At 41.6% G+C, this 27,093-nt stretch overlaps 1 protein-coding gene and 1 long non-coding RNA gene across 3 annotated transcripts in view; one reads left to right on the forward strand and one right to left on the reverse strand.

The window, feature by feature from the left end:
* Nucleotides 1–3,870: 3,870 nt before the first annotated feature.
* Nucleotides 3,871–5,396, reverse strand: LOC309791743. The gene is made up of 2 exons (XR_014291561.1): nt 5,169–5,396; nt 3,871–4,881 (listed from the first exon to the last, which is right to left on the reverse strand). It is a non-coding gene; the product is annotated as an uncharacterized lncRNA (long non-coding RNA).
* A 316-nt stretch (nt 5,397–5,712) lies between these two features.
* The window catches only part of TOX (thymocyte selection associated high mobility group box), a 297,711-nt gene continuing 276,330 nt past the window's right edge, over nt 5,713–27,093 (forward strand). The window contains exon 1 of one of the 2 annotated variants that reach the window (XM_082600804.1): nt 5,713–6,301. In XM_082600804.1, the coding sequence (XP_082456930.1) occupies nt 6,200–6,301 (102 nt within the window). In that variant the 5' untranslated portion in view covers nt 5,713–6,199. The remainder of the gene's footprint in view (nt 6,302–27,093) is intronic. The other variant, XM_082600803.1, reaches the window with a different exon arrangement.

Raw genomic sequence — 27,093 nt, forward strand, 5'->3', positions numbered from 1 at the left:
TTCTCTGGCTGTTTGTCAAAGAACTCTTGAGATACACAATTTGAGGATATTACATTGCCTGTCAGTATTACCCTCTCCGGTCCTTTCATCTTTCTTAAAGGTCTTATTTTCTAATCCTTTAATCATCTCGATGGTCAAAAACGAAGTGCCCTTCCCTCTTTGTCTCACCGTGGAGGTAGGTGCTGACTAGTTAAAGTCCTATGAGTTATATTGAGATTTTTCTACCCAAGGGCTACCTTTCTTGTTTAAATCGAAGTGTTGCTGTTGATTCATCATATCTTTTTGAAAAGCAACAATAACAAAACATAGCTTTGAACACATTTTGAAATAAGACACAGGGTGTACAAGTGAAACAGAATTCTTTCCTTTGTGCTAGTCTGTTTCCCCTTTGGGCCCACTTCATGGGAAAGTAGGAGGCTTGATTATCCACTTTCACCAAAATATCATTTACCAAGGCAGGAATATTAACTCAGGTAAGCAAAATGCTTGTTCCTTTCATCTCATCAATCCCACACCTACTCACCTTACAGTTGACTTTTTATAGAACATTAGTTTGCATTAAAAAAAATCCATTTAATTGCATTGGAAAAACACTTCACTGCCACTCTCCAGGCCGATACCATGTTGCAGCTGCTCCTATTTAAGGCATAATTGTAGCCTCCCTCTTCTACAAGGAACTAATTCTGATTTTGAAAGGATTTGTCCTCACAGTTTATCCTGATGAGAGAGGACTGGATTATTGCTGTGTAAAATAGCTGAATAGTCCTATTATAGCTATTATGCCACAAATGTTGTATATTGTTGAAGATCAAAGTACTGTACCACACTCAATGGTAAAATGTACAAGCATGGCACACTTCCCATATTATGTAAAAAAATACTGCATTTTATGAGTCATTGAGTACCATGTGAGGTATCCGTGGGCCCTATATCATTTCCTTCTAACTTTCCTCATCATTCTGAAATCCTTTATTTTCTGGTTGAAAGACTTAGAATCTAGTCATTTCTCGCTAGTCTCCCCAGGAAATAAACTTCAGTACTCTGCGTTCTCTTGTTGCATTATATTATGTATTGCATATCAGTCTAGTTTACATTTGAATTACTTTAGAAAAATATTGAATGACTTTGGACAACAGTAAATTCTAACTGGCAAGTTGAGAAAACGTAAACCTTTCCCATCAAAACCATTAATGATGTTTTCAAAACTTTAAAACGTGTAGGACTCAGGGTTGGTTAGGTTCTAAGGAAACAAACAGCTATATCACCCCATAATCTTGTTAGGAAGGTCAACCTGTATACACATGCATAACGAGGTGCCTTAAAATAGAAGGTGGCCCAATGAGGTTCAAATGAATGGTCTGTAAAAAGAACAAGTCTTCTCTTCTACAGGAGAGATTGAGGCATTAGTTTTACTGGAAAGGTCACCCTTAAATAAGAGGCCAGTGAAAGACTGAATATTAATTTAGTTATAAAATATGGCATACTTCGATTTTAGTTTTAAAATTTGGTATTTCAAAATAAATCCCTATGTTTCATTCTCATAGTACATATATAGAGGGAGTCTCCCTCAGAGAAAAACTAACTCCCAAACCTAATAAAAAAGTCCCTCAGGAAGTACCACTTTGTTGTTGAATGATTTTTATAAGACTCTCATAAATCACGGATAGGATGAACTGTCTAGGGGATATTTTCCCTAAAGTAACACACTCCGTATGTAATTTAGAGACATTACTACAAGATTTAGGACTTACCGACATAGTACAAAGAATCAGTAAACATAAAATGTGGTCAAGGAAAACAACTGCAAATTCGAAAACACTACAACTTATGAAACCATAATTAAAATGAAGATGGGTAATGTTTAGGGAACCAAATCAAACACTAAGTGTGGTTTGTAATTACTGGTTAGGATTTCCAATGTAATTTGTAAAACTAAATGAGACAGTGACATTAAAGGTGAAGAAATGAGGACCAGGTCTAGGATGTAGGAGGCGTTTTATATATTGTAGCTATCCATATTATTACATCAATGCTAGTACGGAGATGTTTCCTTCATAGACACATGCTTTCTGGTAATGAGAGTATATAAAATTCCTAGTTCAGATGACCAAATTGTATTTTGGACTTATACAACAATTCATTCATGTTTTATTGCCCAGACCCTACCCTAAATGAACTGAATCAGATTCTATGCAGGAGGACCCTGGGCACAAGTATTTTTCAAAGCTTCTAAGGTGACTCCCCTGATCAAACAATGTTGGAAATACTGCTGGATAAGACTCTAAACTCATCTAAAGAAGAAACTGTCCTAAGTAATTTGTTTTTATATGTTAACCTACACACAACATACAGCATAGTGCTTCCCCCCGCCCCCCGTTCATACGGCTTTGTTGAAGAATGTACAAATATATGAATAAATGGACAAACGAGTACACTTAGCTGTGACAGAGTTAAATGTTCCAGAAATTGAAAAGTAATATAATGACTCTCTACTATTTTATCTTCCAAAGTAATAAGATTTACTCAGAGGTCGAGCTATTCAAATTCCCCCAAGTTTTTCTTGGTAGAAGTTCGCCCATTCAATACGTGATAGGCCTTGGGTGGAGCACTGTAAAGAGAGTATTTTTTCCGATTACACCGAGATGACCCTCACGGTCTACTCTCTATGTATGAGGGATTGGAGTTACGGATTTTTAAGTTTTTTACCAACAGCTCACATTCCCATGTGAGTTGGGTAAAACTTGGTCCTCCTCCTGTGTTTCTCCTTTGCTCTTAAGCTACTAGTACACTCAACACTTCTGACACCAGATGTGTGGGTTTTCTCCACATCAGGCAATTCTGTGACACCAGCTGAATGTCCTACAATTGAACTCAATTGTGACACTATCTACCTGGAGATAACATCAGATCCCACGGGATAAGGGCTCATTCTCACAAGACTGCCACCACCCCCTACCAAACACACGCACACTTCAGATACCAATTGCAAGTCTAGTTTGTTACCTGTGCTTCTGACCGATCAGCTATAAATCAGAGGTTCCCATGGCCCCCTCTTCAGGTTTGGTTAATTCGCTGGAGTGGCCCACAGAAGTCAGGAAAACAGTTGACTACTGTTTACCAGTTGAATATGTAAGGGTATAACAAAGGATATAGAGGAACAAACAGATGGAAGAGCTACAGAGGGCAAGGTACCTGGGAAGGGACACAGAGCTTCCGTGCCCTCTCCGGGGCCACCACTTTCCCAGCATCTCCACTCTTCACCAACCCGGAAGCTCTCTGAACGCCGTACTTCTGGGATTTCTATGGAGACCTCATCACACAGGCATGACTGATCATTCACACCATTTTCATCTCCACTCCCCACTGACCTTCAGGGGCTACTCTCCATATATGAGTGATTGGAGTGAAGAGCCTTTTTATCAACGGTTCACATTCTCACCCATAACACCACGCCACGCACACACAAACACATCATTTTGACTCTACACACTGCACGTGGATTTTCCCTTGAGACAGAAGAAAGTGGTAAAAGTCCGTGGAGCAAAGTGGAGACATCATTATCTTCCCCCAGGTGTCAAGATGTTGATAATAATATTGTTTCCGCCCTGAACTATTTCATCTTCTGATGTTCGCAAGGCCATCGAACAGAAATCAATTACAGATGCTAAGGAAGTTTTTAAAAATCCAATTTTGAAGAGATGTAATACGATGGTAATAAATGCTGGATCGCTGACAGAAATTTCAGCTTAGAAATGTTTAATTTAAACCTAAAAGGTTTTTTTTTTAAATCATGGAAGAAAATGCATATAGGCACATTTTAGCATCTACAATTGAAATTTGAACACTGATGTTACAAACCACAAAACTTCATTTAAATTTTATTATAAAGACCTTTATTTAAAGAAAGAACATATTTTCTACTTCTTACTTTTTTATTTTGTGCCTTGAATGATCTGGAAATATGGAGGTTCTTCTGAATCCAGTGGGCAAAAATTATTTTTTCTTACACTTCTCTCTCCCTACACCAATCTGCACCATGTTAATCTGGAGGTAGGGAGAAAGCTGGATTCTTGCCACTTATAAAAATGATGAGGGTGTGCTCGCTTCGGCAGCACACATACTAAAATTGGAACGATACAGAGAAGATTAGCATGGCCCCTGCGCAAGGATGACACGCAAATTCGTGAAGCGTTCCATGTTTTTTTTATAAAGCAATTATACTCCAATAAAGATGTTTTAAAAAAAATGATGAGGGGAAGAAAGAAAACCATGGCTTACAAGAAAAAGGCTGTAAGAAGTATAAAGCAATGCTTAACAAAATGTTCCTAAAGGAGCCATGTATAGACGCCCAGTGATGTTCATTTTATCATTCCTTATACTGTCCTCATAGATTTTCTTGCAGATCTCTCTGCTTGTACGTGACTGATGCTCTCAATTGCAGAGGAAGCAACATAGCTATGGGAAAGTTACACGGAGCAGTTGGCAATCAACGTGCACTAGAAGGCTGTGCCCGGTGGTGAAATGTTATTAGTATCCTTCTTGGCACCAGAAACAAGTGGAACAGATGAAGTATTTCCAGGCTTCTTTGTAGGGCCTTGGGTCCAGTGTACGGGGCTGCTCCCTCCTGGGAAGGTAACTATCGCCCACTCCTGTTGGAGTTCCCACCAAGGACAGAGCCCCGGGAATAAATCTGTTGGACAGCGGCCAAGATCCGCCAAACTTTCCAACCACCAGGAGATACGAAGTTCCGAGTTTCCGGGTTTGAGAAGTAAGGCGGGAAAACGTGACTGGAGCTTTCCTCGTCCCACTTACGGAACAGAGAAATAGGGAGGCTGATTCCAGGTCTTCCGTGGACCTCCAAGAGAATTACTGGGCTTCCAACTAGAAAAGGACAAGAATCCAGTAATGGGCAATTAGCAAACCCACGTGTTTTCCCTCTAGCCCAATCTTGTGTGCTGATCATTGTTTTTCTATTTACCCTTTGAACTACCCCTGTGGTCTTTCGCGAGTCCTTAAGGCAGCCCTAGCCTTCGCAAACCCTCCTGAGGGACAGAGATCACGGGGAGGCGAGGCCTGGAGGCGGGAGCGAGCAGCAGGAGAGGGGAGACCCTTCCAGCCCATCCACACCCTTAAGTCCGTTCGCGTCCCTGGGACAGTGGCCCACTCACAGCACGCAGAGGGTTGGCGCTTCCTGAGGGCTCCCAGCCCCGAGAGCGGCGCTGCCTGGAAAAGTCACCTCCACCAGAGAGTGGGAATAGGGCTGGGGGAGCAGACAGTGGGGTGGGGAACGGCCACGCCGCGGGAGGTGCGGGACGCAGAGAAAGAGGTGGGGACGGCCACGGAGTGGGCGGTGGGAGCGGGGTGGGGCCGGGGCGGGGCTGCGGGGCGGGCTGCGCCACAGCGCCCCCTGGCTGCGCGCTCCCCGCCGTGCCCCGCGGCCGCAGCTGGCTCGGGCTCGCCGGCCCCTTTGTGTGCGACGCGCTGGCCCGGAGGAGCGCGGCCCTGGCGCAGCGGAGGCTCCCCGGGGTCCCGCCGCCTCGGCCCGGGCCCGGCAGCGCTCTCCTCCTCCTCCTCCTCCTTCGCTCCACCCTCCGCCGGCCCCCGGCCCCGAGCGGCCGCCATTGGGCCGCGAGCAGCCCGCGTCGTGCCGCGCACTCCACCCCGCCCGGCCCCGGGCGCTCACACCCCCCACCTCCCGCCCCGTCTCCCTCTCCAGTCCTCCCCCCATCCCAGGCCTCCAAGGTGGAGAAAATAAACTCAAAGCAGAGCAACTCAGAGACTCCAATAAAACGCCCAGTACCTAGAGCCCGAGCGCGAGCGCGTGTGCCGGGCGGCGAGGGGCGCGGGAGGCGGGGATGGGGGGGCGGGCGGGGGGGACAATGAGCGCATGAAGTTACCTGCCCGGCGGCGGCGGCGGGGCCGGGAGGCGGCGGCGGCGGAGCAGGCTGCGCGCTCGGCGCCGACGGGTGCGCGCCGCGGCTTGGGGGAGAGTTGAGCGCTTCCCCCCCCCTTTTCTTTTTCTTTTTTTTTTTTTTTTTTCTCCTCTTCTTCTTAAACAAACCACAAACGGATGTGAGGGAAGGAAGGTGTTTCTCTTACTCCTGAGCCCAGACACCTCTCTCTGTTCCGTCTAAGCTTGTTTTGCTGGACACTTTTTTGAAAAAGGCAAAGAAAAGGAGTTGCTTGATGTGAAAGTGAAATGGACGTAAGATTTTATCCACCTCCAGCCCAGCCCGCCGCTGCGCCCGACGCTCCCTGTCTGGGACCTTCTCCCTGCCTGGACCCCTACTATTGCAACAAGGTGAATGCTCTGCTTTTGTTTCCGCCGTGTTCTGACTGCTCGGTCCCGGGAGGGGGGCGGCGGCGGCGAGCCCACTGGGCGGCCGGACGGTCGTTCGCCCGAGGCCGGTCCCGGGCGCGCTCGGCTCGCAGCCCGCGGCTGCCCTGCGTGCCCTCGGGGAGTAAATACTGCGGAGCCGCTCCCGGGCTTTGCCCGGCCCCGCGATGGTGCGGAAAGTGACACGATTTGCTCGATCCTTTCCTTCCTGCTGTTCGCGACTAAGGCTCCCTGCCTGGGTTTGCCGGGGGGGCGTTGAAAAAAATTAGAAAAGAACGGCGGAATACTTTGGGGGTGTGTCTGGGGTCCGGGAACGCAGGCAGAGAGCGGGAGAATTCCGTTTATTTTCTGGTTTCCCGTTCTCCCTCCCTCCCTGCTCTCCCGGCGGCGGGGGCTCGTGGCACCGCTTCCCCGCCCTGGATTAGTTGCCAGGGGAGCTGCCGGGAGTCGGGGTGCCGGGACCAGGGAGACGCCCCCGCCCCCCGCCGGGCACAGCGCTCCGCAACGCTTTTGTTTTCCCGAACCGGTCCGGGCGCCGGCCTGCGGGCCGGGGTGCCGCCGGGGCGCCAGGGCCGGGGGACAGCTCCCGCCCGGGGGTGCGCGCAGAAACAGCAAGTTTGTTAGGAGCCGGGCGAGCGCGTCGCGTTCACGTCCAAAGCTGCCGCCCTCGGCGCGGGGCTGGAGCAGGTCCCGGGCTGGGCTATGCTCACAGTCCGGTGACCCCAGGTGCCGAGGCCGCGGGGGCCCGGGGCGAGGTGGGCCGTGAGGGTGACCGGGGCTACTGCGGAGGCCCGCTCGTCCGAAGGATGCAGCAGTCAGGGCGTACGTAGGGAGGGGGTGACTCTCGGGGTTCCTCGAACTCCCAGCCCGCGGAGGGAGGACGCGCGGGGACCAGACTCCGAGAGCAGCCGCAGGTCCACGGCTGTCCTCGCCTCGGGCTTTTTGGACGTGTCTAAGCAGTCCCGCCCGGTGAACGTGGCGGGGAGAATGGAGTTCTCTGAGACTTAGGGCGAGAGGTTTAGACGCCCAGTTCCCGCCCCGTGGTAACCCTGTCAGATATCCCAGCCCCTGCGAGCAATTACGTGTCGGCCCCTCGGTGAATTCCGCTGGATAAATCGTTGGGACTAGTAGCATTTGCCTGGTGGCGAGTCATCATCAAACAGTTTTTTTACGCGATACAGAGGTATTTAGCGCGCTGCATCCTCAGCCCCCGGGCTCCCCATCACGCAACGAACTCGCAACTCCGAGTCTTGGTCAGTCGACACGCACACACACACACACACACACACACACATACACACACACACACGCACACACACACAGCTGTGAGTTATATCACCCCGTGGAGAAGCTCCCCGATGCCGTGTGTACAGTGCAAAACCCAGGAAAAGGGATGTGCATGTGTTGATGATGTTTAGGCAAGTTAGAAACCAGGGAAATCTAGTCTTGTGCAAGGCAGAAAGGCTTTTCATCCTGCAGGAAGGGGCCCTTTAGCTAGGGGCAAGTTGGAAGGCATGGGTAACTTTGGCCAGAGAAGTTTGCATGATGAAGTTTCATTATTTGTTGGTAATACAGTCTGTTTTGCCTTAATGAGCAGGTCTTTTGTGTTTGCAACGTTTTATTTTTGCTTGTAACACTGCTACTACCGACGATAATAATAAAGTAGCATCTTATCTGGGATAGTAAAGACATATTCCGCATTAGTAATTGGAACCAAAAGGTCAGAAACATTTTGGCAATGAAACTGGACAAATCCTATTAAATTTATCAGTGATTTTAGGCTCCAAAAAGAAGGTAATGACTTGGAGACACATTTCACTCGTCATTCTTGTGATAGTAGGGTCAGATTTAATTTAAAAGTTAAATGCTTTGGAAAATCAAGAATTACTCCAATATATTAAATCATTTTCCAATTAAGTGCTTTAAATAATTTTAGTGGGTTGTGCTGTGAATTGAATAAATTAATTTAGAAAGTCTTCAGAATTTCTTTACTAGCTCATTGAAGTTCCTTTTAAGTCACCCGGTGTATGAGGAGCAAACTGTTCTTTTAAAATGCAAATTAGCCACCCTTTCTATAGACTGGATGCAAGTCTTCTATTTTACTTATCCAGGGAATAATGGATTTTTAAAGATGCACAGTCATAAGATACACTTTTAATAGTAGGAAGAGACTTCAAGGCAATGTTTCTCACAGGATGTCTGCTCCTGCCTTTCTCTGGGTAGCAGTCTAACAAATATATTTGTCACTGATCCCTGCTTATACTCAGTGTACGGAGTAGCTTTGCTAGGCCCCAGAAAACCCGGGCACTAGTGTTTTCCACTCCATCATGATTAGCATTGGCACAAAATTTCTGTCCAACTCCACAGTTTTAGTTGCTTAGAATGTAGTCAACCAGAATTCATTTTTACAGGGACTCAGGTAGATCTGCAGGGATCTGAAAGGTGGGCAGAAGTTTGAAAGAGGTGAAATAAGAAATCTGTATCCACATTTAGTAAAAACAGGTTGGACCTGACTTCTCCCAGAGAGACGAGACTGCAAAGTAAACCTTGTCTCTTTCAGAGGTGTCATGAATAGTAGTTTATTACAAGAAACAGTCACTTTGTCAGGTTATTTGTTTTCAGTAGGATGATAAGATCATAAATTACTAATTGTAATTTATTTTAAATCTGTCAACACTTTACTAAAGTCAGTGTGCCGAATCCCAGCGGAACCAGTATCTTTCTGTGCTTCAGCATCACACAGTTGTAACTAGTTTCTCCAGTGACATTTTTTTCAATGTCAGAAGAGACCCTAATCCAGAAAATGAATATCCTCTTCCTGAAGCTTTTCTAAACTAAAATGAGGTGGTTTTACTTTGCTGACATTTTCCAGCACTGCTGCTCTATAGATTGCCAAAACACTACTTACATTGTTCAGTTGATAAACTCTGTAGGAGGAATTTTTTGGAAAACAGTTTAATTTAGTATCGCTCTATCATGAGAGCGCATTACGTTATGAGCACTTCACTATGCAAACTGGCCTCCATTTTCACATAGCCCATTGCAGGAGAAAAGTGAGAACAATGCAACAATGCTGGTTATGGCAACTGTGCGAGGCATCTCTTATACAAACAGCCAGAACGGATGGCACGTTGCTGTATATAGGTCAGCCTTTGAAATAGCAGTGTAGCTCATAGACTGGACAGAAACATGTAGGCTGAAAGTAACAGTGGTCACCTCTGGCAACTTAAAGCGTGGCTATATTTCAGACATTGAGAGATGGGTACCATACTGGAGTTTCGTTTAATTAAAGCCATTTTAAGTAACAGTGTATCCCTTAATTGAGCTGAATGTTACCAAAAGAAATTGGATTATAGGAGCTCACAATTGGAGTCCAGTAGTAAAATAGACTCCTCTTTTTTGGTTCTAGTTGAAGATGTCAGAGCATCAGTTTAAATACATACCCACAGAGTAATAACAGTTCCTTTCAGTTTCTTAGTGCAGTGTCATTTCTGAAGATTGTTTTCACTGATTTTATGCTAAATTGGGACAAAGAAGTGGCACTTTTTCATTTTTGCAGTGATATGATGTGTTCAGTTATTGCTCAGTATCTGCCCACAGAAGGAGTAGTAATACAATTATGTTATGACATGGCTAATGACAGGGATGCTGACCTCTGCCAGCAGTGGGAGAGGAAATAATGGTCTTGACTGTTCTCAGCGGTTGCTTTTGTGGAATCAGGTCCTGAATCTTTCTTTGGTTGATTTAGACACAAGGAAGTTCAAAACACAAACCCATACTGGCTATATACAGAGTGAAGAATAATGGGCGTTTGGAATATTGGGCTTTTATCATTGAAATGAGGGAGGACAGTGTATAATCTTTTCACATAAACATAGGAGGAAGGGCCTATTGGTGATGAACTCGGCGTTAAAATGTCAGGGCTAACATTAGACATTTGATAACTTCTGAGAAAAACAAGATTTATTATCATCTCTGCAAAATCTCCTTCGAGTTTATTTTCCTATTTAGAGTATTATGGATTGTACTTTAATGTGGCAAAACTCATCCTATCTAAAATACAGGATTTGCAAGCACGTTATGATGGAGTCATTATTTCTACTTTAATAAATGTAAGAAAAAGGAGGAGGAGGAAGGGGAGGGTTATAAGCAATTGAGGGCATCACGCTTGATTAGCTCTCCACCCGCCCCCATAACTCCTAGGACTCTGGGAAATTCATAGTCAATGCTCTGAACATCGTCAGTGTAATTAAAACTCCCATGGGAGTGTTATTAAGCTGGCATCTTTCATAAGTTTTGAGGTCTTTAAATATGTTTTAAATACATTTATAGGTAAGAGCATAAGCTAAGCAATCATATGGTTTTGGCCACTAAATCAGATCGCATACAAAACCCTCAAATGTAGCTAGCTATCTTGACTTTGTGGGATATTTCAGTGTCATAAACTCCGATTTTAAATGTGTAGGCAACAATTACAGTTATGAGCTTTGGAGCTCATGATGTTATTTCTAACATAGCTCGCATGGTTTAGTGTTCTCAGTTTATCGTGTGTGTTAGAAGTTACTGAGTGATGATATTAAGGAACGTTTTGATATTTTGCTTAGTTGGAAAAACTAAACTGATATTTCAATATGATCTCAGTTGCCTGTTGTAGTTTTTTTTTTTTAAATGACATAATTGCAAGGGCTTAGAACAGAGGAAAGAAGTAAGGTACTTGAACCTGAAAGAAGTAGGGAAAGTTCCAAGTTTAACAATGGTTTTCTTGGTACCAGAACTGGGTCTCAAATGTTGGTTTTGGTGTGTGGAACTGTTTCTTGTGGGCCTACATTTTTTTTGTGTGATAGGCTCAATTCAAGAAAGGGATGGGTTAGAGAATTGGGGTAGGGGTGAGAATCTTCTTTAGCTATGAAGGATGACTTATTCTACTGCTTTCCAACCTTTTGCTAACTTCCTAGAAAGTTGAAAAGACCCTGGGGATATTTCTCAGCTATTGGAGATCCTCCTGCCCTGATGGAAGCCTGCCCTCAGCAGCTGCTCTGTCTGTGCGTCTGGTGCCTCTTCCCTCCCTCCTTTTCACCCCCTTCCCAAACACCCGCAATCCTGGAACGACTCCCCCTCCCCTGCTTTTCTCCTTCCCAGTCTGGGTCTGAACCTGGGCGGTGTGTACTTTCGAACCTGAAGCCCTCCCTCTCCTCAGATACGTGGCTCACCATCATGGCTACCTTGTCCCCCATGCTCCCTTTTCTACTTGCCGTCACTGTTATCATAACCGTGTTAACAAATCTATTCTTCCTCCAGTCCCTGACCTTTTTTGGGGTAAGGAAGTTGGAATCTGCCAGTCCTCAGGCCCATATCCACTTCTTAAAATCCTGAACTAGGCTACCCTCCTTTTCCCCATCTGAATGAATGACATTGGAGCCTAGAATAATAGACTAAGAAAACATAGACATGATGCCGAGAGGAGAACCATGGTGGGTATTTCTAAGCTCTCATAGTTCACCTCTCCCCGCACATGTTATGCAGTGTATTTAGAGCTTGAAATCAGCTCCTTGAACATCCCCTATCTGTGAAAAATCTTTATTTAGACTCTAAAATAGTATGAAAGTGGGACTGTGATCTCCTGATGTTTAGTTGCACATAGTAAGTTAGCTGAATTACACTTACAGTGAGTACGTGGGCTGGCCTATTTATGTGTTCTTATCACAATATGCATAGGTGACTAAGATGGGAATAGTTGGAAATGCAGAACCTATTTAACTAATTACTTTTATCATCCTACATCTTAGCTTATCCAAACGCGAATCTCAGGGTTTCTGCGAAGTCGTAAGGTAGAATAGTTAACTTACACCTCAAGGAAAATTAAATATAGTTATCATGACTTCATTAAATGTTATTAACATTTACATTTAAAACATATTGTCAGTTGTTTAAGATAAAACTTATATTGTATACAACCAAATCTAAGAATCTAAAATGTATACCTTTAGGAGAAAACAAGGTTGTGGTAAACCATAGTTAACAAATACTGTGGCCCCCCAAACCATAACTATAATCTTGCCTGCAAGAAGCTTCCACATGAAGCATCTAAATGTTTGAAAGCTACCTTGTTTAAACTGAATTTAAACAAAATTTTAACATGGGGAATATTTACTTTTACCTATCTTGAAGATACTTTTTCTCTTATTTACTTCCACTTTGATGTTATTGATATCCAGTCGGCTCTCCATATCTGCAGGTTCTACATCTGCAAGTTAACCAACCTTGGATGGAAAATATTCGGGGAAAAAATTTCCAGAAAGTTTCAGAAAGCAAAACTTGAATTTGCCGCGCACCAGCAGCAACTATTTACATATCATTTACATAGTATTTACAACTATTAACATAGCATTTACATTATATTAGGTATTATAAATAATCCAGAGATGATTTAAAGTATAGGAGAGGATGTGTGTAGGTTATATGCAAATACTACACCACTTTATATAAGGGACTTGAGAAACCTCAGATGTTGGTATCTGAGGGGAGTCCTGGAGCCAGTCCCCAGAGGATGCCCAAGAACAATTGTATTTCCAGTTGATCTTTTGCTTTGAAGGTGCACTTTCCAGAGTCAGATAGCCTTTGTTCTCCATTGGTTGATGGGGCCAGCTGTAGACAGTGCATTTTTTACATGGACTGTCCCACTAGGAAAGCTGAGCACCAGGATGCTGCAGCTTACGTCTGCCCGAATGAATTTGAGCATTTTTTTGTTTTAAACTATGCATGCCAAGTTTCTTCCCAAAGAGTAATTTCTCATTAAAAACAGTTGAGTTATAAACTGCTTAGAAATGTAGTTTATAATGGAAGTGCCAAAAGACTGTTAATTATAGCAGTTCTTCTGTAATACTTTGAGACATGGAATTCACATTAACCTGAATGAGACTTTCCTGGTTATAACATTTTCCTCCCTATAGCATTCATTTTGAAAATGGGAACATTATATTGCTCTGTGCCTGGATGTTGATGGTGTAGCAGAAAAGATCAGAGGAGGGATGATGCCAGAAAGAAACCCCCTGCTCTATCACTGGAGGAGGTGTGGATATTTTCCCAGATCTCTTTAGTTTGAATAGGCAAGTAAGGCAAGTTTCCCTTCCTTGATTAAAAAGTTAACTTTTAAAATCTATCTTCAGATTTCCATTGTACTTATGAAACATCGTCATTGATTTATATTTATAACAACAAAGGTCATGAAACCAGTGTCACTGTTAATGCTTTTCTGTTTGTCCATTTTTCACTTTGGAGTTTTCAATGGTTCTGCATTAGCCAAGTATTTATTGTTTTTCTTTCTTGAGTTATGTGCTTCGATGAAACTGTCTTGAAAGGACTCCTAAATAAACTAGGGCCATGGCTGGCTGATAAGAAGCTTTGCTAGGGGCTTCCCTGGTGGCGCAGTGGTTGAGAGTCCGCCTGCCGATGCAGGGGACACGGGTTCGTGCCCCGGTCCGGGAAGATCCCACGTGCCGCGGAGCGGCTGGGCCCGTGAGCCATGGCCGCTGAGCCTGCGCGTCCGGAGCCTGTGCTCCGCAACGGGAGAGGCCACAGCAGTGAGAGGCCCGCGTACCGCAAAAAAAAAAAAAAAAAAAAGAAGCTTTGCTAGTGGCCAAGAAAATATAAACTGTTTTGAGTTACTGTGTGATTATAAGTTACAGGTATCTGATCCACAGTTGTAACACTATCAGCTACTACATGGAATACTTTTCCATTCAAGCCTTTGAGCCCCTATCTGGAAGTTCCCTAGTCAGAGAAATTGGTGTGTGTGTGTTTGGGGGAGCATGTGTTTTTCTGTCTTTCTCTTGGTCCTGGATATATTCTGCCCATAGATGCATGAGAATTTATCGTACGTGGCAGAACCTCGCAACGTGTACAACAAAGGCAATCATACTGGTCAGTAGGAACGCGCCTCATCACCACCTGTGTAAGAAATGTCGCCACACTTCACATGAGACGATGCTTTTCACGATGCTAGGGCTTTAACTGGGCAAGTTATACCTTAATAAGACTAAAGAACTGGATCTTTTCTGAGGAACACCTAGGCCCTTCTGAAGAAAAGACTCTTCTTGAAGATTTCGTATAAAAACTGGGGCTCTTGAACCTGTGTTGACTTACCCCTTAGGCAAAATAAATATAACCCTGGAAGGATATGATTCCCTCCCGCTCTGTTTCCCATTCTCTTCAGAAGCCTGACTCTGTTTGATGTCTGGTAAAAGTTCTGAAACTAAAACCTTTAATCCACCTGTGTCCCGATCTTCCATGTATCCACAGTAGGAAATAATTAATGTTTGTATCAAGGCAACTTTATGAGAATCAAGGAGTCAACACAGGTAGGTTATTTAGAAATCACACGAGGAAAGATGTTAAAAATTTCAAACAGTGGTAGACCTTAGAAAAATACCATCTTCTCAGTCCATTTCTTCTGTTTCTGCTACCTTACTGAAATGAATGTCTTCCAAAGTTGTAGACGAGTGACTCTCTCAGGAAAGGAGTGAAAAGAATAACCTTTCTAGAGGGTTGAAGGTGAATTGGGGAAAATGGGGTGTGTGTAGCTACATAGGTAGCCTGTAATCTCCCTCTCTCAGATATTGATAAGCCCCCAGGGGGCGTCTTTTTCCCTTTCTGCATTGCGAGTCAGTGCACCTAATGAGAGATGTGAGCATGGAAGCTGTTGCCTATGATGCTGTGTAAGAAGATGAAATAAAGTTGAGAATACCTGCTCCGGAGGGAAATGCCCTCTTGCAGTTCCTGACTTCAGGCAAGCAAGCTTGCCCCTCACTACCTTCCTCTGATATATGGGTCAGAGATGGGAAATATAATGTGCAAGATTAATTAAAGAATGGACCAACTGGGTCTAAAGATAGTCCAATTACGTTGAAAGCATATCTGCACACCACCTGAATTCCTTAAGTCCTTTAACTCAGTTAAATGGTTAATTTGAAAAATGATGGATAAAGTGTTAGATGCACTGGCATCTCCAAGCCATTGCATAAACCGGTTCTTTCCTTCTATACCAGTATGTATGCCTCTGCCTAAAATGCCAGGAACAATTGTATAAAGAGAAATGTTAATAATAAAGAGGCAGGATAACCTTTCAACAAAAAGTATATTTTATCATTTGGCAGATGCAGTCATGAACATTAATCATTGAAACCTGCAGATACTAGAAGCTTAATATCAAAGCTAATGATTTATTTTATGTTAATGACTTTCTGCCAGGGCATAAAAGACTGTTCATAATGGACTCTCCGTGCTGTGTTCACTTACTAAGGCTAATGGGATCATCTTTACTCTCCCAAAATTAAGCTTTTTGAAATAAATTATGCTGTTATTTTGCAAGGTAACTCTCCAAAATTTATTGCAAAACTAATCTTTTAAGAACTGATTAAAGAAATAAAGAGGAAGAAAATTCCCAAAGCAGCTTTTCTAGTTCATGAACAGTTTGACTTAATTAAAGAGAGAAAGTTTGCATGTATGCTAATATCCCTGAACCTGTAATGCCAAACAATTTGAAAGTCAGCCTTCGGTGACAAGGTCTGCCTTTGGAGATTCAGCTCCTGTAAGTACATCCCATAATAGAACCCGTTTTTGTCGATTACCAGCCAATAATGAGCTGAACGGTAGTAAAACACTGAGTTGTTCACTGGGAAGTTTTAAAAATCATGTTTATAATTAGTTATAAGCAACATTCTATTTCAATAAGAGATAATTTGCCTACTAAAGTTCACATAATGTGCTAATCATGTCTAGTGGTTAATAGAGGCCTCCTACCTCACTCCCCTGATGGCTATAAAAGGCTATTATATTCATGGCAGCGGTTCAGGTACAGCTGCTGTGTGTTAATAATGCATCATTGTCCCACTAATCAACACAGCAAAGGTCAGCACCTCTAAGCACCTAAACTACCTATCTCTTTCCAAAATATTTATTAACACCTTGAAAACATATCTGTTCATCTTCCTTAGCTTCGAGTCAGTTAATTCCACTCCAAGCTACTTGTGTGATAAAGGTTTTGTAACCTAAGCGAGGTTGTGGAGGAGATGTAGATTCATACTAATCTTCTCCCATAAACATGTTTCCATTTCCACAGTCATTGACTGAATTAGTGTGAGGTTGGTATAGCCACGAACCCCTTTGTAATTGAGTAGGTGTGTTCCAGAGGGAGAACGTTTTCAGATTTTACATGTTATTTAAAGAGACATTTGGAAGAAAATCAACTTTTCAATAAGCAGAATCATTTAAAGTAAACAAGCGAATCGGGAAACAGGAAGGGATATTTAAAGTCTAAACAGACAGGAATCCACATTAGTTTGTAGACCTGAAACAGTAGTGAAATATTATTTGCTTAATTGTTCTTTTGGCATAGGGAAGCAATAATAGTAAGAGCTTCTTAAACCATATTTTCTGCACACAACATATTCACGTGGGAATTCCATTTTGCTAGAAAATCATGCAAATCAATAAGCCAGCACTTATCTGCATTAAAATTGGGCAGACAACAATTTATAGGCATAGTGATAGTGTAGTTCTCTTGACACCCTTGGTTAGTGTTTAAGATAATCCTTGCTTTTGTGTCCTCAGAGAGCAGCCAAAAATGTTAAGATCTCGTTTTCTCATCTTGTATTATTGTCTTCTGTTTTCTGTTATTCATTTTGATAACCTTGTGTGTGTGTGTTTGTGAGAGTGTGTCTTTTTCCTTTAGGGCTTGAGAACCTTAAATGTTTCAAGAGAAGAAAAAGAAAGGAAACTCAACTGTGTTTCCATCACCAAGAGAAACGCAAAAGGCGATCTGGTGGGAGGAGCTTCTGTTTGTGCAGAACATAATGTACGAGGGTACATTTGTCATGCTTTAAATACATAATGCCTACAATGAAATATGTACAGGCGCAGTTGTGATCTATGAAGTTCCTGGCTCCGGTGCCATTGTTTGTAGTCTCTACGGTTGTCATACATTGTTCTGTGCACATCATACCCTTACAGCAGAATTGGACACAATTTCTAGCTTTCAGTCCTGCACCATTTTCATTGCACAATGTACATGAGTTTGACAGGGTGTGTGTAGGAAAACTGGCAAGCAGTTGATATTTTGAAGTGGCAAGCGTTTCAGCAGCTGCCTGCTCGTGAAAAAGGGATGATAAGATATACTGTATTGTTAGTTTCAGGGACAGCATTAAGGTTTAAGCTCTGTAAAAATGTACACATTATTCGTCGGTGGTGAAGCAAGTCTTTTATGTTTTTAGAGCTTAGCTCGCTGGCTGATGTGAACTAGAATGACATTGGTCAGTAAATGAATAGGAGTCCTTTGAATTTGAACTGCTGCCAATTTTGCACCAACAAAGGAACTGACAAAAGAAAGATTTTATGTGAAATGCAAAGCACACGTGATGTTTTGGGGGCTGGGAAAGGGAAGGAGAGAGAGAAAGAGAGAGAGAGAAACCCACCCTAGAGAATATTCTTTAACACCTACTTGCAAGGATACCAAACAGTTAAAACACATCTATTTTTCATGGCTCATCAGCTCCAACCTAAGCTGTTTTTTCTAATGTTCTTTAAAAACCTGTTGTATACACATAGGCTTCTAGAATCTGTTCATATGGAATTCAGAGTGTTTTTCAAAATATCACACTGTGCCCTGAAGGCCTGTTGGCAGGATATCAGAGTTGCCCACTGCTGGAGTCCCCAACTCTCTCTCTCTCTCTCTTTCTCTCTTTCTCTCTCTCTCTCTCTCTCTCTCTCTCTCTCTCTCTCTCTCTCTCTCTCTCTCATAGTGGGAAATTGTAGTTTAATCAGTTATGGCACTTTCAGTGTGTAACGTTCATTAGCAAGGCAATTTGTCATGACTGCTAATGGTCACAGTGCATCTGCTCTCTCCGTTACAGAGCATGATAAGTAAGAAGACAAATATTTCAATATCTGATAGTATTAACTTGTTTCAAATTTATAATCCAAGGTTAGCTGCTCAAAGCAGACACAGTAGCCGATTAACAAGCATCCTGTATTCAATTTTACTGGGCCCTGTTTTTATGGATTTATGACTTTAAAGCACACTAATGTGCTATTATGAAGGGCGCACAGTCTTTGATTAGATGTTCAACAGAAACTAAGTTATGAGCAGAGTACCTTCTGGGTTCATCTGGAGAGAATTTATGTGCATAATATTTTCTGTGGAGTACCATAAATTGAAAGGTTTGATGCATGCAGTATTTCTGACATGCTAAATATTCTTCTTATGATTTAAAAAAAAAGTCACTTTCCTATTGGCTTATAAACTGGTCAGTCACTTTTCAAGTGAGATTAGAGCCCCGATCTCTTTGAAAAGTTTGAAAATTCTAGTAAAAAGCTTCAGAATGAATTAGAAACGTCACGTTTCTTCCCAGAACACTGCTTTATAAGATCATTGTTCATTGTTCTAAACGGGAAAAGTTAAAAAGATTCCCCCCAGTTGAAAAGGCTAGAATTTTTTTATGTATTTCCTATTTTCTAGATATTACATCACATCACTTGCCATACAAAATCTTCTTGACACATTTTCATTTTTAATGAAAGGCCCTAAAATTCAGAGGATAATGATTTCTTAGAAACTGAACCCAATCTTGGTTAAAAAAAAAAATCGTTCTTGCTAGTAACAAAAGCTGTTACTGTTTAAGTTCCTGTTGAGCGCTTAGTTGGTACGCTTCGCTGAATGTTGTCAAAAAGGCTTTCCTCATGATTGACAACCCGGCAGGAATGTGAATGGAGATTTTAATTGCGTATCATGTGTGCATATCAGAGCGAGTGAATTCATGACTCTGCTTAGCTCCACGTCTCTGCAGGTCAGCCATGCCAAAAAAATGCTCTTTTATGTGCAATTTTTCCAAAAAGAGAAAGGTGTATGTGTATCGAAGTCATTCGTTATTCATTTCTGAAGTGAAACACTTGTGTTCCCTTAGCCTTGGAGTTTGAACGTGGAACAGAAATCCATTTGGAGATTTCTTTCTTTTACTCTTTGCACTTATACTTGGATGATGTAAATTCTTTTCTGTTACAAGTTGGGAAAAGTCTGCCAGAACATATTTTTCTTATGGCACTTGTTATATGAAGTGTGTTTATCTTTTTCTTTTTCCCTAAAGAGTACTTTGAAAAGAAAGGGAAAAAAATGTAAGCCAGCGGAAAAATTTACTGAGGTCAGTTGCCTCTCTATAACTTGCAATCTTTAGAAAAAAAATTTGGGGCGAGTGGGGAGTGGAGAAGAAAGGCTATATTTCTGAGAGGGGGAAGGACCATAAAATTGTATCTGAATTTTGGTTAAGAATAGCAAGAATACAGTGCTTACGGTAAAATGACAGTAATGAATATATGAATGTTCATTTCTTAGAAAAATAACTCCTAGGCTGAAAATTTAAAGGTCAGAGTTTCATTTCTGCTATCACCTCTTTGCCAAGATGCAATGGTGGTGTTAAACCATTTATCTTAGTTCAATGTCTATATCCAACACATGTGAGATCTTTGGAGTAAAACTTTGTAAGGTAACTTTGGCTACAGTCACCCCAGATTGATCAAGAAATCAAAGTAAAATCAAAAAACTCGGCGATGAATATGCTATATATAAGTTTTCATTGGATGTGATGTGCAAATTTAGCACTTGGGTTGTAAATTTAACACCTAGCTTACTTTTCTATGTCATTTTGAATGGGTGAGAAAAAGATTAACGCCAGGGTCATTTTAAATATAACCCTAGTAATAAGTAGGGTAATGTTGAAAAGATGGTGACTTTATAGCCTTAGGATATCCCATGGGGACTTAACTTTGTTCTGGGCTCTAATATGTTATCCCAACACATTTTAGAAGGTATCACACTGCAGGTTGATGATTCAGCCCTTAGTATAGTGTTCAGTACAGGGTGATTGTTCTGGGAAGCTGCTGCTGTACCTTTAAAAGACTAAAGAAGAAAAATCTATTTTATTTTTAAAAATTTAGCTTTATGTACGGGGTGACATTTTTCTAATGTTATGGAAGACTATTTTGTACTTTATACGGAGAGCTCAGGCAAGGAAAAATCTATTTACAAAATGAAAAAAAGTGCTCAGCTGAATTCATTTCACTTTTAAAGATGATATTCTGGTAATGAACTTTATCAAGCAGAGAACATTTAAGTGAAAGTATTCAAGTAGTTCCTATTTCGGTTGCCTCACTTAAGGATGTGTCTCTGTTTCCATTATAACTTCTTATTTTCAGGTGGCTCCAATGCAGTCCCCATAAATATTTGCACAGGGATGAAATGAGAATATTCTTGCCCGAGAAGCAGACTTTTTAAAAAATTTGGAATGCACTTGTAAAGAAGCTGTGGGCTTTGTTAATAAGGCACACTTAATTCATTTTTTAGAAATTGAAGAGCATTTACTGGACACCAACTGTGTGCAGAGCCTTATGCTGAGTGTTGGGGGGGTGGACAGGGAGAGGCCCAGAGATGAGTAAGCCCTGGCCCCTGCCTTCGTGTGGCTAGTAGCCAAGAGAGGAATGCAAATAACCATAACCCAGCTCTGGTACAACTGATGTGATATGGATGGAGTCTGTAGTCAAAGTGCTGGCGGTACAGAAGGAGGAAGTACTAATGGATTGAAGTGTGGGAAATCCGGGTTGCTTCCTGCAGGAAGTGGCATTTTAGTTGCCCTTAAAAATCACGCAGCGAGGAGGGGGAAAGTTACTTCTATTTTTTGAACTATTTTTTTAGACTTCCTACCTCTTTTCAAAATGACTGGAGGCAACTAAAAAAACCCAACACCTACAATAAGGCTATTAATATTAATGCAGAATATGATAGCCAGGAAGAAAGACACCCACATGTTTCTTAGCTCAGGTATTTTTCCCTATAATTAAACATTAAATTTGGCTCTTGCTTGTTCACAGAGCAAAAATGGAAATACAATGAGTGACAGAATGCTGATTGTCTGAGAGACATGTGAACACTAATTATTCATCAATTTTCCTCTCGTGAAAGACGGTGAAATGAGGAAATAGATGGAGGTGTGACATCACGGGCTGTCTGATGTGGTGCCTGGGTTGAGGCTGAGGTGTCTGTAGTGAGAAATAGGGCACTAAGTTAGCAAGTTCGGAAGGTCACCAGTGCCATTCTAGAGATGGGTTTAGGGGCAGCTGGGGTGGAATTCACGTTACTTATTGTAAGTGGGCTAACGCTCAGCCCTTATAGGAATGTACCAGAGAAAACTGCCTGGGGGAGTTCTGTGGTAAAATGAACCATCAGGTATTCACCTATTTTTTTGAAGACCTTTCCAATTATAGATGAATAAGCTTTCAGAGGTTTTATACTTCCGCCAAAAGGTTGAGATACATTAAAATCTAACTTCTTAAGAGACACAAGAGTATTATAGTCTACCTGCAAATTCTTTTTTAAATTGATCAGCCCAATCATTAGCAATTAATATGAATGTTTTGCTTTGTGTGTAGTCTTAGAAGTGCACCTGCTGAGTTAACTTCCAAAGTTATTAGTAGTTGCTTTGCTGAAATTTCTTGTTCAGTGACAAATACGCACACAATTATTAGTAAATTGGGAAAGTATAGTAAAGTATCCAAACATATTCAGAAACGTCAACAGCAATTTTAAAGGTATCTCACAATCTTCAAGTAGCCACAGAGCAAAGTCCTCACATTTTTCTACTGAAGTGCCCTGACGGATTTATACCCCGAGGGGCTGGAGGAAGACCCCAGAAGTGCCTGTGAAATCTACAGAAGTCTGAAAAAATGATGCTTCATCTTTAAGAAATATGTAGGTTTTATAATATTTTCCATAACGCATCCCTGTCTGTTTTCATGTAAATATAATACTTTAAATGACTTACAGTTGAGTCCATGCTGTGTTCCAGAAACATAGTCTATGTTATTCTAAAGTTCTATTGCCTTGGCATATCACTCTTTGCTCTTAGGGGTATGAGTTTGAGAAACACGAAATAACATAACAGTCTTTTATCCTTATTGAGAAATAGACTGGAGGCCTTGCAGGAGTTGATATTGTTAGGTCATCTCTCCCACAGAGATCGGAACATTTTGTTCACCCTTATTCTTTTTTTTTTTTTTTTTTTTTTGTGGTACGCGGGCCTCTCACTGTTGTGGCCTCTCCTGTTGCGGAGCACAGGCTCCGGACGTGCAGGCCCAGCGGCCATGGCCCACGGGCCCAGCCGCACCGCGGCACGTGGGATCCTCCCGGACCGGGGCACGAACCCATGTCCCCTGCATCGGCAGGCGGACTCTCAGCCACTGCGCCACCAGGGAAGCCCTGTTCACCCTTATTCTTTCCCTGACTTTCACTAATTCTGTTTTTGATAAGAAAGCTTGACAAAGTACTTGATCTTGGTTTAAATTGGAAGACTGTGTAGGTAGGGCTCAATAATTGCTGGTACCGTGGGCATAGTGACATTATGCTTAAAGGGAGAGAATGGCGAAGAGGGAGGAAGTCAAATATCCCGTGTGTAGATTGGAAGAGGAAAATCTCAGAGTCACTGCAAAACCTGACGATGCTTAGTGATGGGAAAGGTTGTCAAGAGTGGTATTATGTTGTTAGACATTAGTATGTAACCTAACCTGAAAAGAATTTGGAAAATCCAAGAAAAGGAAAGGATCGTGAAGAAATCGAATGGCTACGGTGATGGTTTGGGGGTGGGTGGGAGCAGGTATAGGATAGAGCAAGACCTATAACGTAAGAGGTGGCTGAGGTTTGGGTTCCTTTATCTCCCATCCTCCTTCCTTTCCTCCCTTCCTTCCACCACAGACAGACACAATTTGTAAGATGATTGACATTATTTTCAAGATTCCTTTACACTTACTTTCTTAGATATTCTTCTGCCTACATTCTCACCTGCCTAAAATGGGCTTCTGTTTCTGGGCAGCCTTCCTTTCCTGCCTTCTGCATCACCATTAGGACACCCTTCAGTGGGCTGAACAGTCTTGGAAAAACAGTAGTTCTGGTTATGCAGTACAACATGGATAGATTTTAGGTGTGTATGCAAGGTTTCCTAACAAATGCCAATCTACTTGATGTCCATAGCACAACATTAAATCAGGCTTGGTTTGTTTGTTTTCCTTTACTTCATGTAAGTCTTAACCTGTTTTTGAAATGAGTTCTTTGTAAACCAGTCGGGCATGTGTAAATAATGGCTATCCCCTTTAATGACAAAAATATGTGTTTTCTTCTAGAAACTTCATTTAGGCAGTTGAGCATTTTAGATTTTTCCTTTACCCCAATCAAGGAGCTTTTCCCATACTTAAAACATCTTTTGAAGTTTTATCTGAAATGGCAGGCCAGGGGAATGAATACTGAATATACGTGTCTGCAGTTTACACACATTTATTTGCAAGGTCCTGCAAAAGTGGAACAAAAAATTAATGAAAAGGGGAAGCAGATTCCTTATATTTGGCTCCATTGCCTGTTTCTCCATGAGTTTTGGAGCCCATGCCACAGGGTTGCTACAGACCCAGCTTCCCACAACATGGCATTTGCAAATATTGGTTAATTTATTCATTAAATATTTTCTGAGTGGTTACTATGCACCAGGAACTGTGCTAAGTGGTAGGAATAAAAAAAGAAAAAAAAAAGTGCACTTACAGAGGTAACCATCTTAGATGTGATATAAATAATCCTATTAATAGAAGATGGGTGAAGTGAGAATCAAATGGACAACTTTCATATTTGACCTCAATGCTATTCATATTAAGCTCTGAATATCCCTGTGTTCATTCATGCATTTACCTTCTCTCCTCCTTTTCCTTTTTTTAGTCCAGATGATATGGCTGAGAGTAGACCTAGCCTTCCTTGCCCATTCTCAAGTCTTACTATGAGAGCATCTGATAGCCTATGGGATACGGTAACTTGGTAACTTAAACCAATAGTGATTGTTTATGAAGTAGCCCAAGGAATTAATTTTTTAAAATTGAAATTCTAATCTTGCAAATATTTAAATCTTTGGAAATGTTAACTAGATATCATTCAGAAATAAAGAATGGGGTTTATATGCAATTCTTTTTTTTTTGTGCTTTAATGGGCTGAAATCAGTTGCTTAATATTATCCAATAATACTTTTATATTTGGTGGTGTTCTTAAGTTCGGAGGTAATTTTTTTAATGGTGAAATAATCAATGTTCATTTTGTTCAGGTTCATCGTAACGGATTTCAAAAGGTAAACACTACTGTGTAGTTTTAGATGTTTTTTCTGACAAATACTGCATATTCTGGGAGATAGTCATTGCAAAATTGCTTACAAAATAATTCTGTGCATCTCATATTTTCTTACCATCTCATTTCTTACCCTAATATGGTATGGAAGCAGACTGCAATTACACTTTCACAATTACTTTATTATATGGTTGAAATATACTCCTGAAGCTCTTATTACCTTTTCCATACGCCATTTGCACAGACCTGCTGATGGCTGTCAGCCGTGCTTCCTGAGGACAATCAGCCATTCTTAGCGGTTGTGTTTAAATTCAGCACCGCAAATAGAAAGCACCTCTCTCTCCTTGGTGATGAATTTTTAATGTTCAGGCATTTATAATAATTCAAAGGACTTCATTATAACAGCTTGCAGAATTAGGCATGTGTGTTTTAGGATGTCGGATATTTATTTGTGGTCTTTGTCAAAGAGAAAGAGAAATGAAAACAACACAGTATTAATAGTGTGTGTTTGTGTCTGTGGCAACCTCAGCATCATGTCACCCGACGTTAGAGCTCCTTTTCCCTGAGAGAGGTTGTTTAAGATTTTCTACTTCAAATAATTCACTCAGAAGCTCTTTTCTCCATAATTGCATTTTAGGGGAAAAAAAAGACGCAACTCTACTCCGTGTCTATAAATGGAAACTGGAATGCCATATATTCAGATATGGAATACACTGAGATTTAATGACAAAACCAAGAAACTTTCTTTTACATCACAAAGAGAAATGTTCGCCTTTTAAAACAAGCCAGTTCTTAGGGTCTTTGAGAGTCTTCCAAAAAGAGATTTGGTTGACTTTGAGAGCCATATGGTACACTCTGTTACCCTCTTCAGTGGGTTTTTTTCTTTACCAGTTTATTTCACTCCCAAACTGTACTTACATTAGAACAACGACATGGTAGGCCATCTTTTATAAAGTTATGACATTTAAAATATATATACTAGGAAACAGTTAAAATAGAATCAGCTTAGGTGTTTCCTGCTGTCATGTGCCAACATAGAGTGATTGCTTCCCTCTTTGAGAAATTAGACAGATTTGAGTCAAATGCTAATACTCTATGGGTATGTGTGTTCATATAATGAAGTCTATAATGTCCACATATAACGAAGTCTATGATGTCCAATGTTCAGGAATATTCACATAATTGATTACATGCCTCGATTTTATGCAGTGATTACATTTATCAGTAAACTTTTTGAAACAACATGATTGTTCATTTATTTGGTACTAAGCCATTTGGTGTCTGTCTTCCAGGTAACCTCGTACATAATTCTGATGATTAGTCATGGTAATGAAATCGGTTGGTTAAATGGTCTGTTTGTAGCTTTGTGCGGTAGAAAGAAGATGCAGAAGGAATCCCAAGGTGTAAATGCTAATTATGGAACTAACCACATGACGTGGGATAAGTTACTAATTTCTCATCTTTTCTCCAAAAGAAGAGGCTCCATTACCTCCAATATTCTTTCCTGACCAGAGTCAGGGGTATCTGCTGATTTGTAAAATAGTAAATTCCATAATATCAAGAGGTCCTGTGACTAAAAGCAACCAGAGGCCTCTCTATCACAGACACCAAATTTACAAGTCCAATGGTGTTGCCATTCATGAAATACCACTAGTATTCATTGTAACCTGATCAGTTTAATGACTAAACAACACAGCAAAGTGGGTTTCCAAGGAGCAAATCGGAGAGCATATTTTGAACATGGTTTTAAACAGTTCCATCTTGACATCTTAATAGAAAAATGTCACTTTTAAAAATTGAGGTCACTTTTAAAAACTGAAACATTTGGGCTCAATGGCAACTTTAGTTTGTTAAAGTGGCAAATGATAAACGTTTTTCTGTTGTTTCATTGTATTAATAGGGTGAGTTAGGAAAGGTGTTTCAGAATCAGAAGTCAAGGAGTCCCAGGGAGCTGGGAAGAACCCAGGGGTTTAGCTCAGCCTGAAAGAGTGAGCCAGGCATCCACAATCAGGCATCTTGATGAACTGAAACAGTTTCTTGCCCGGCTCATGCAGGCTTATTATCATCATCATTAGGATTCTTACATTGCTGGGACAAATCCTAGCATTGCTGTTTCAGGCACCTTGAAAGGCCCTATTTTAAGTGGAGAGTTTGCAGGCTTTCCAAACAGGCCTGCCTTCTGTCAGTCTGCTCTCTCTTTAGCAAATAAAATATCAGCAGGATTTAAGAAGGCAAAGTTCCTGACTTCAAGAAGTTTTTGGTTTAGAAAAAAAAAAAGAGTTTATACTTTAAAATTTTTAAATTTGGGCTTCCCTGGTGGCGCAGTGGTTGAGAGTCCGCCTGCCGATGCAGGGGACACAGTTTCGTGCCCCGGTCCGGGAAGATCCCACGTGCCGCAGAGCAGCTGGGCCCGTGAGCCATGGCTGCTGAGCCTGCGCATCCGGAGCCTGTGCTCCGCAACGGGAGAGGCCACAACAGTGAGAGGCCCGCGTACGGCAAAAAAAAAAAATTAAAAAAAAAATTAAAAATTTGGAGAGAATAACATAAAAGAGAAATATTCTTAGGG

This window comes from Mesoplodon mirus (assembly GCF_964341445.2).
Source record: "Mesoplodon mirus genome assembly, chromosome: 16".
Classification (NCBI taxonomy): domain Eukaryota; kingdom Metazoa; phylum Chordata; class Mammalia; order Artiodactyla; family Ziphiidae; genus Mesoplodon; species Mesoplodon mirus.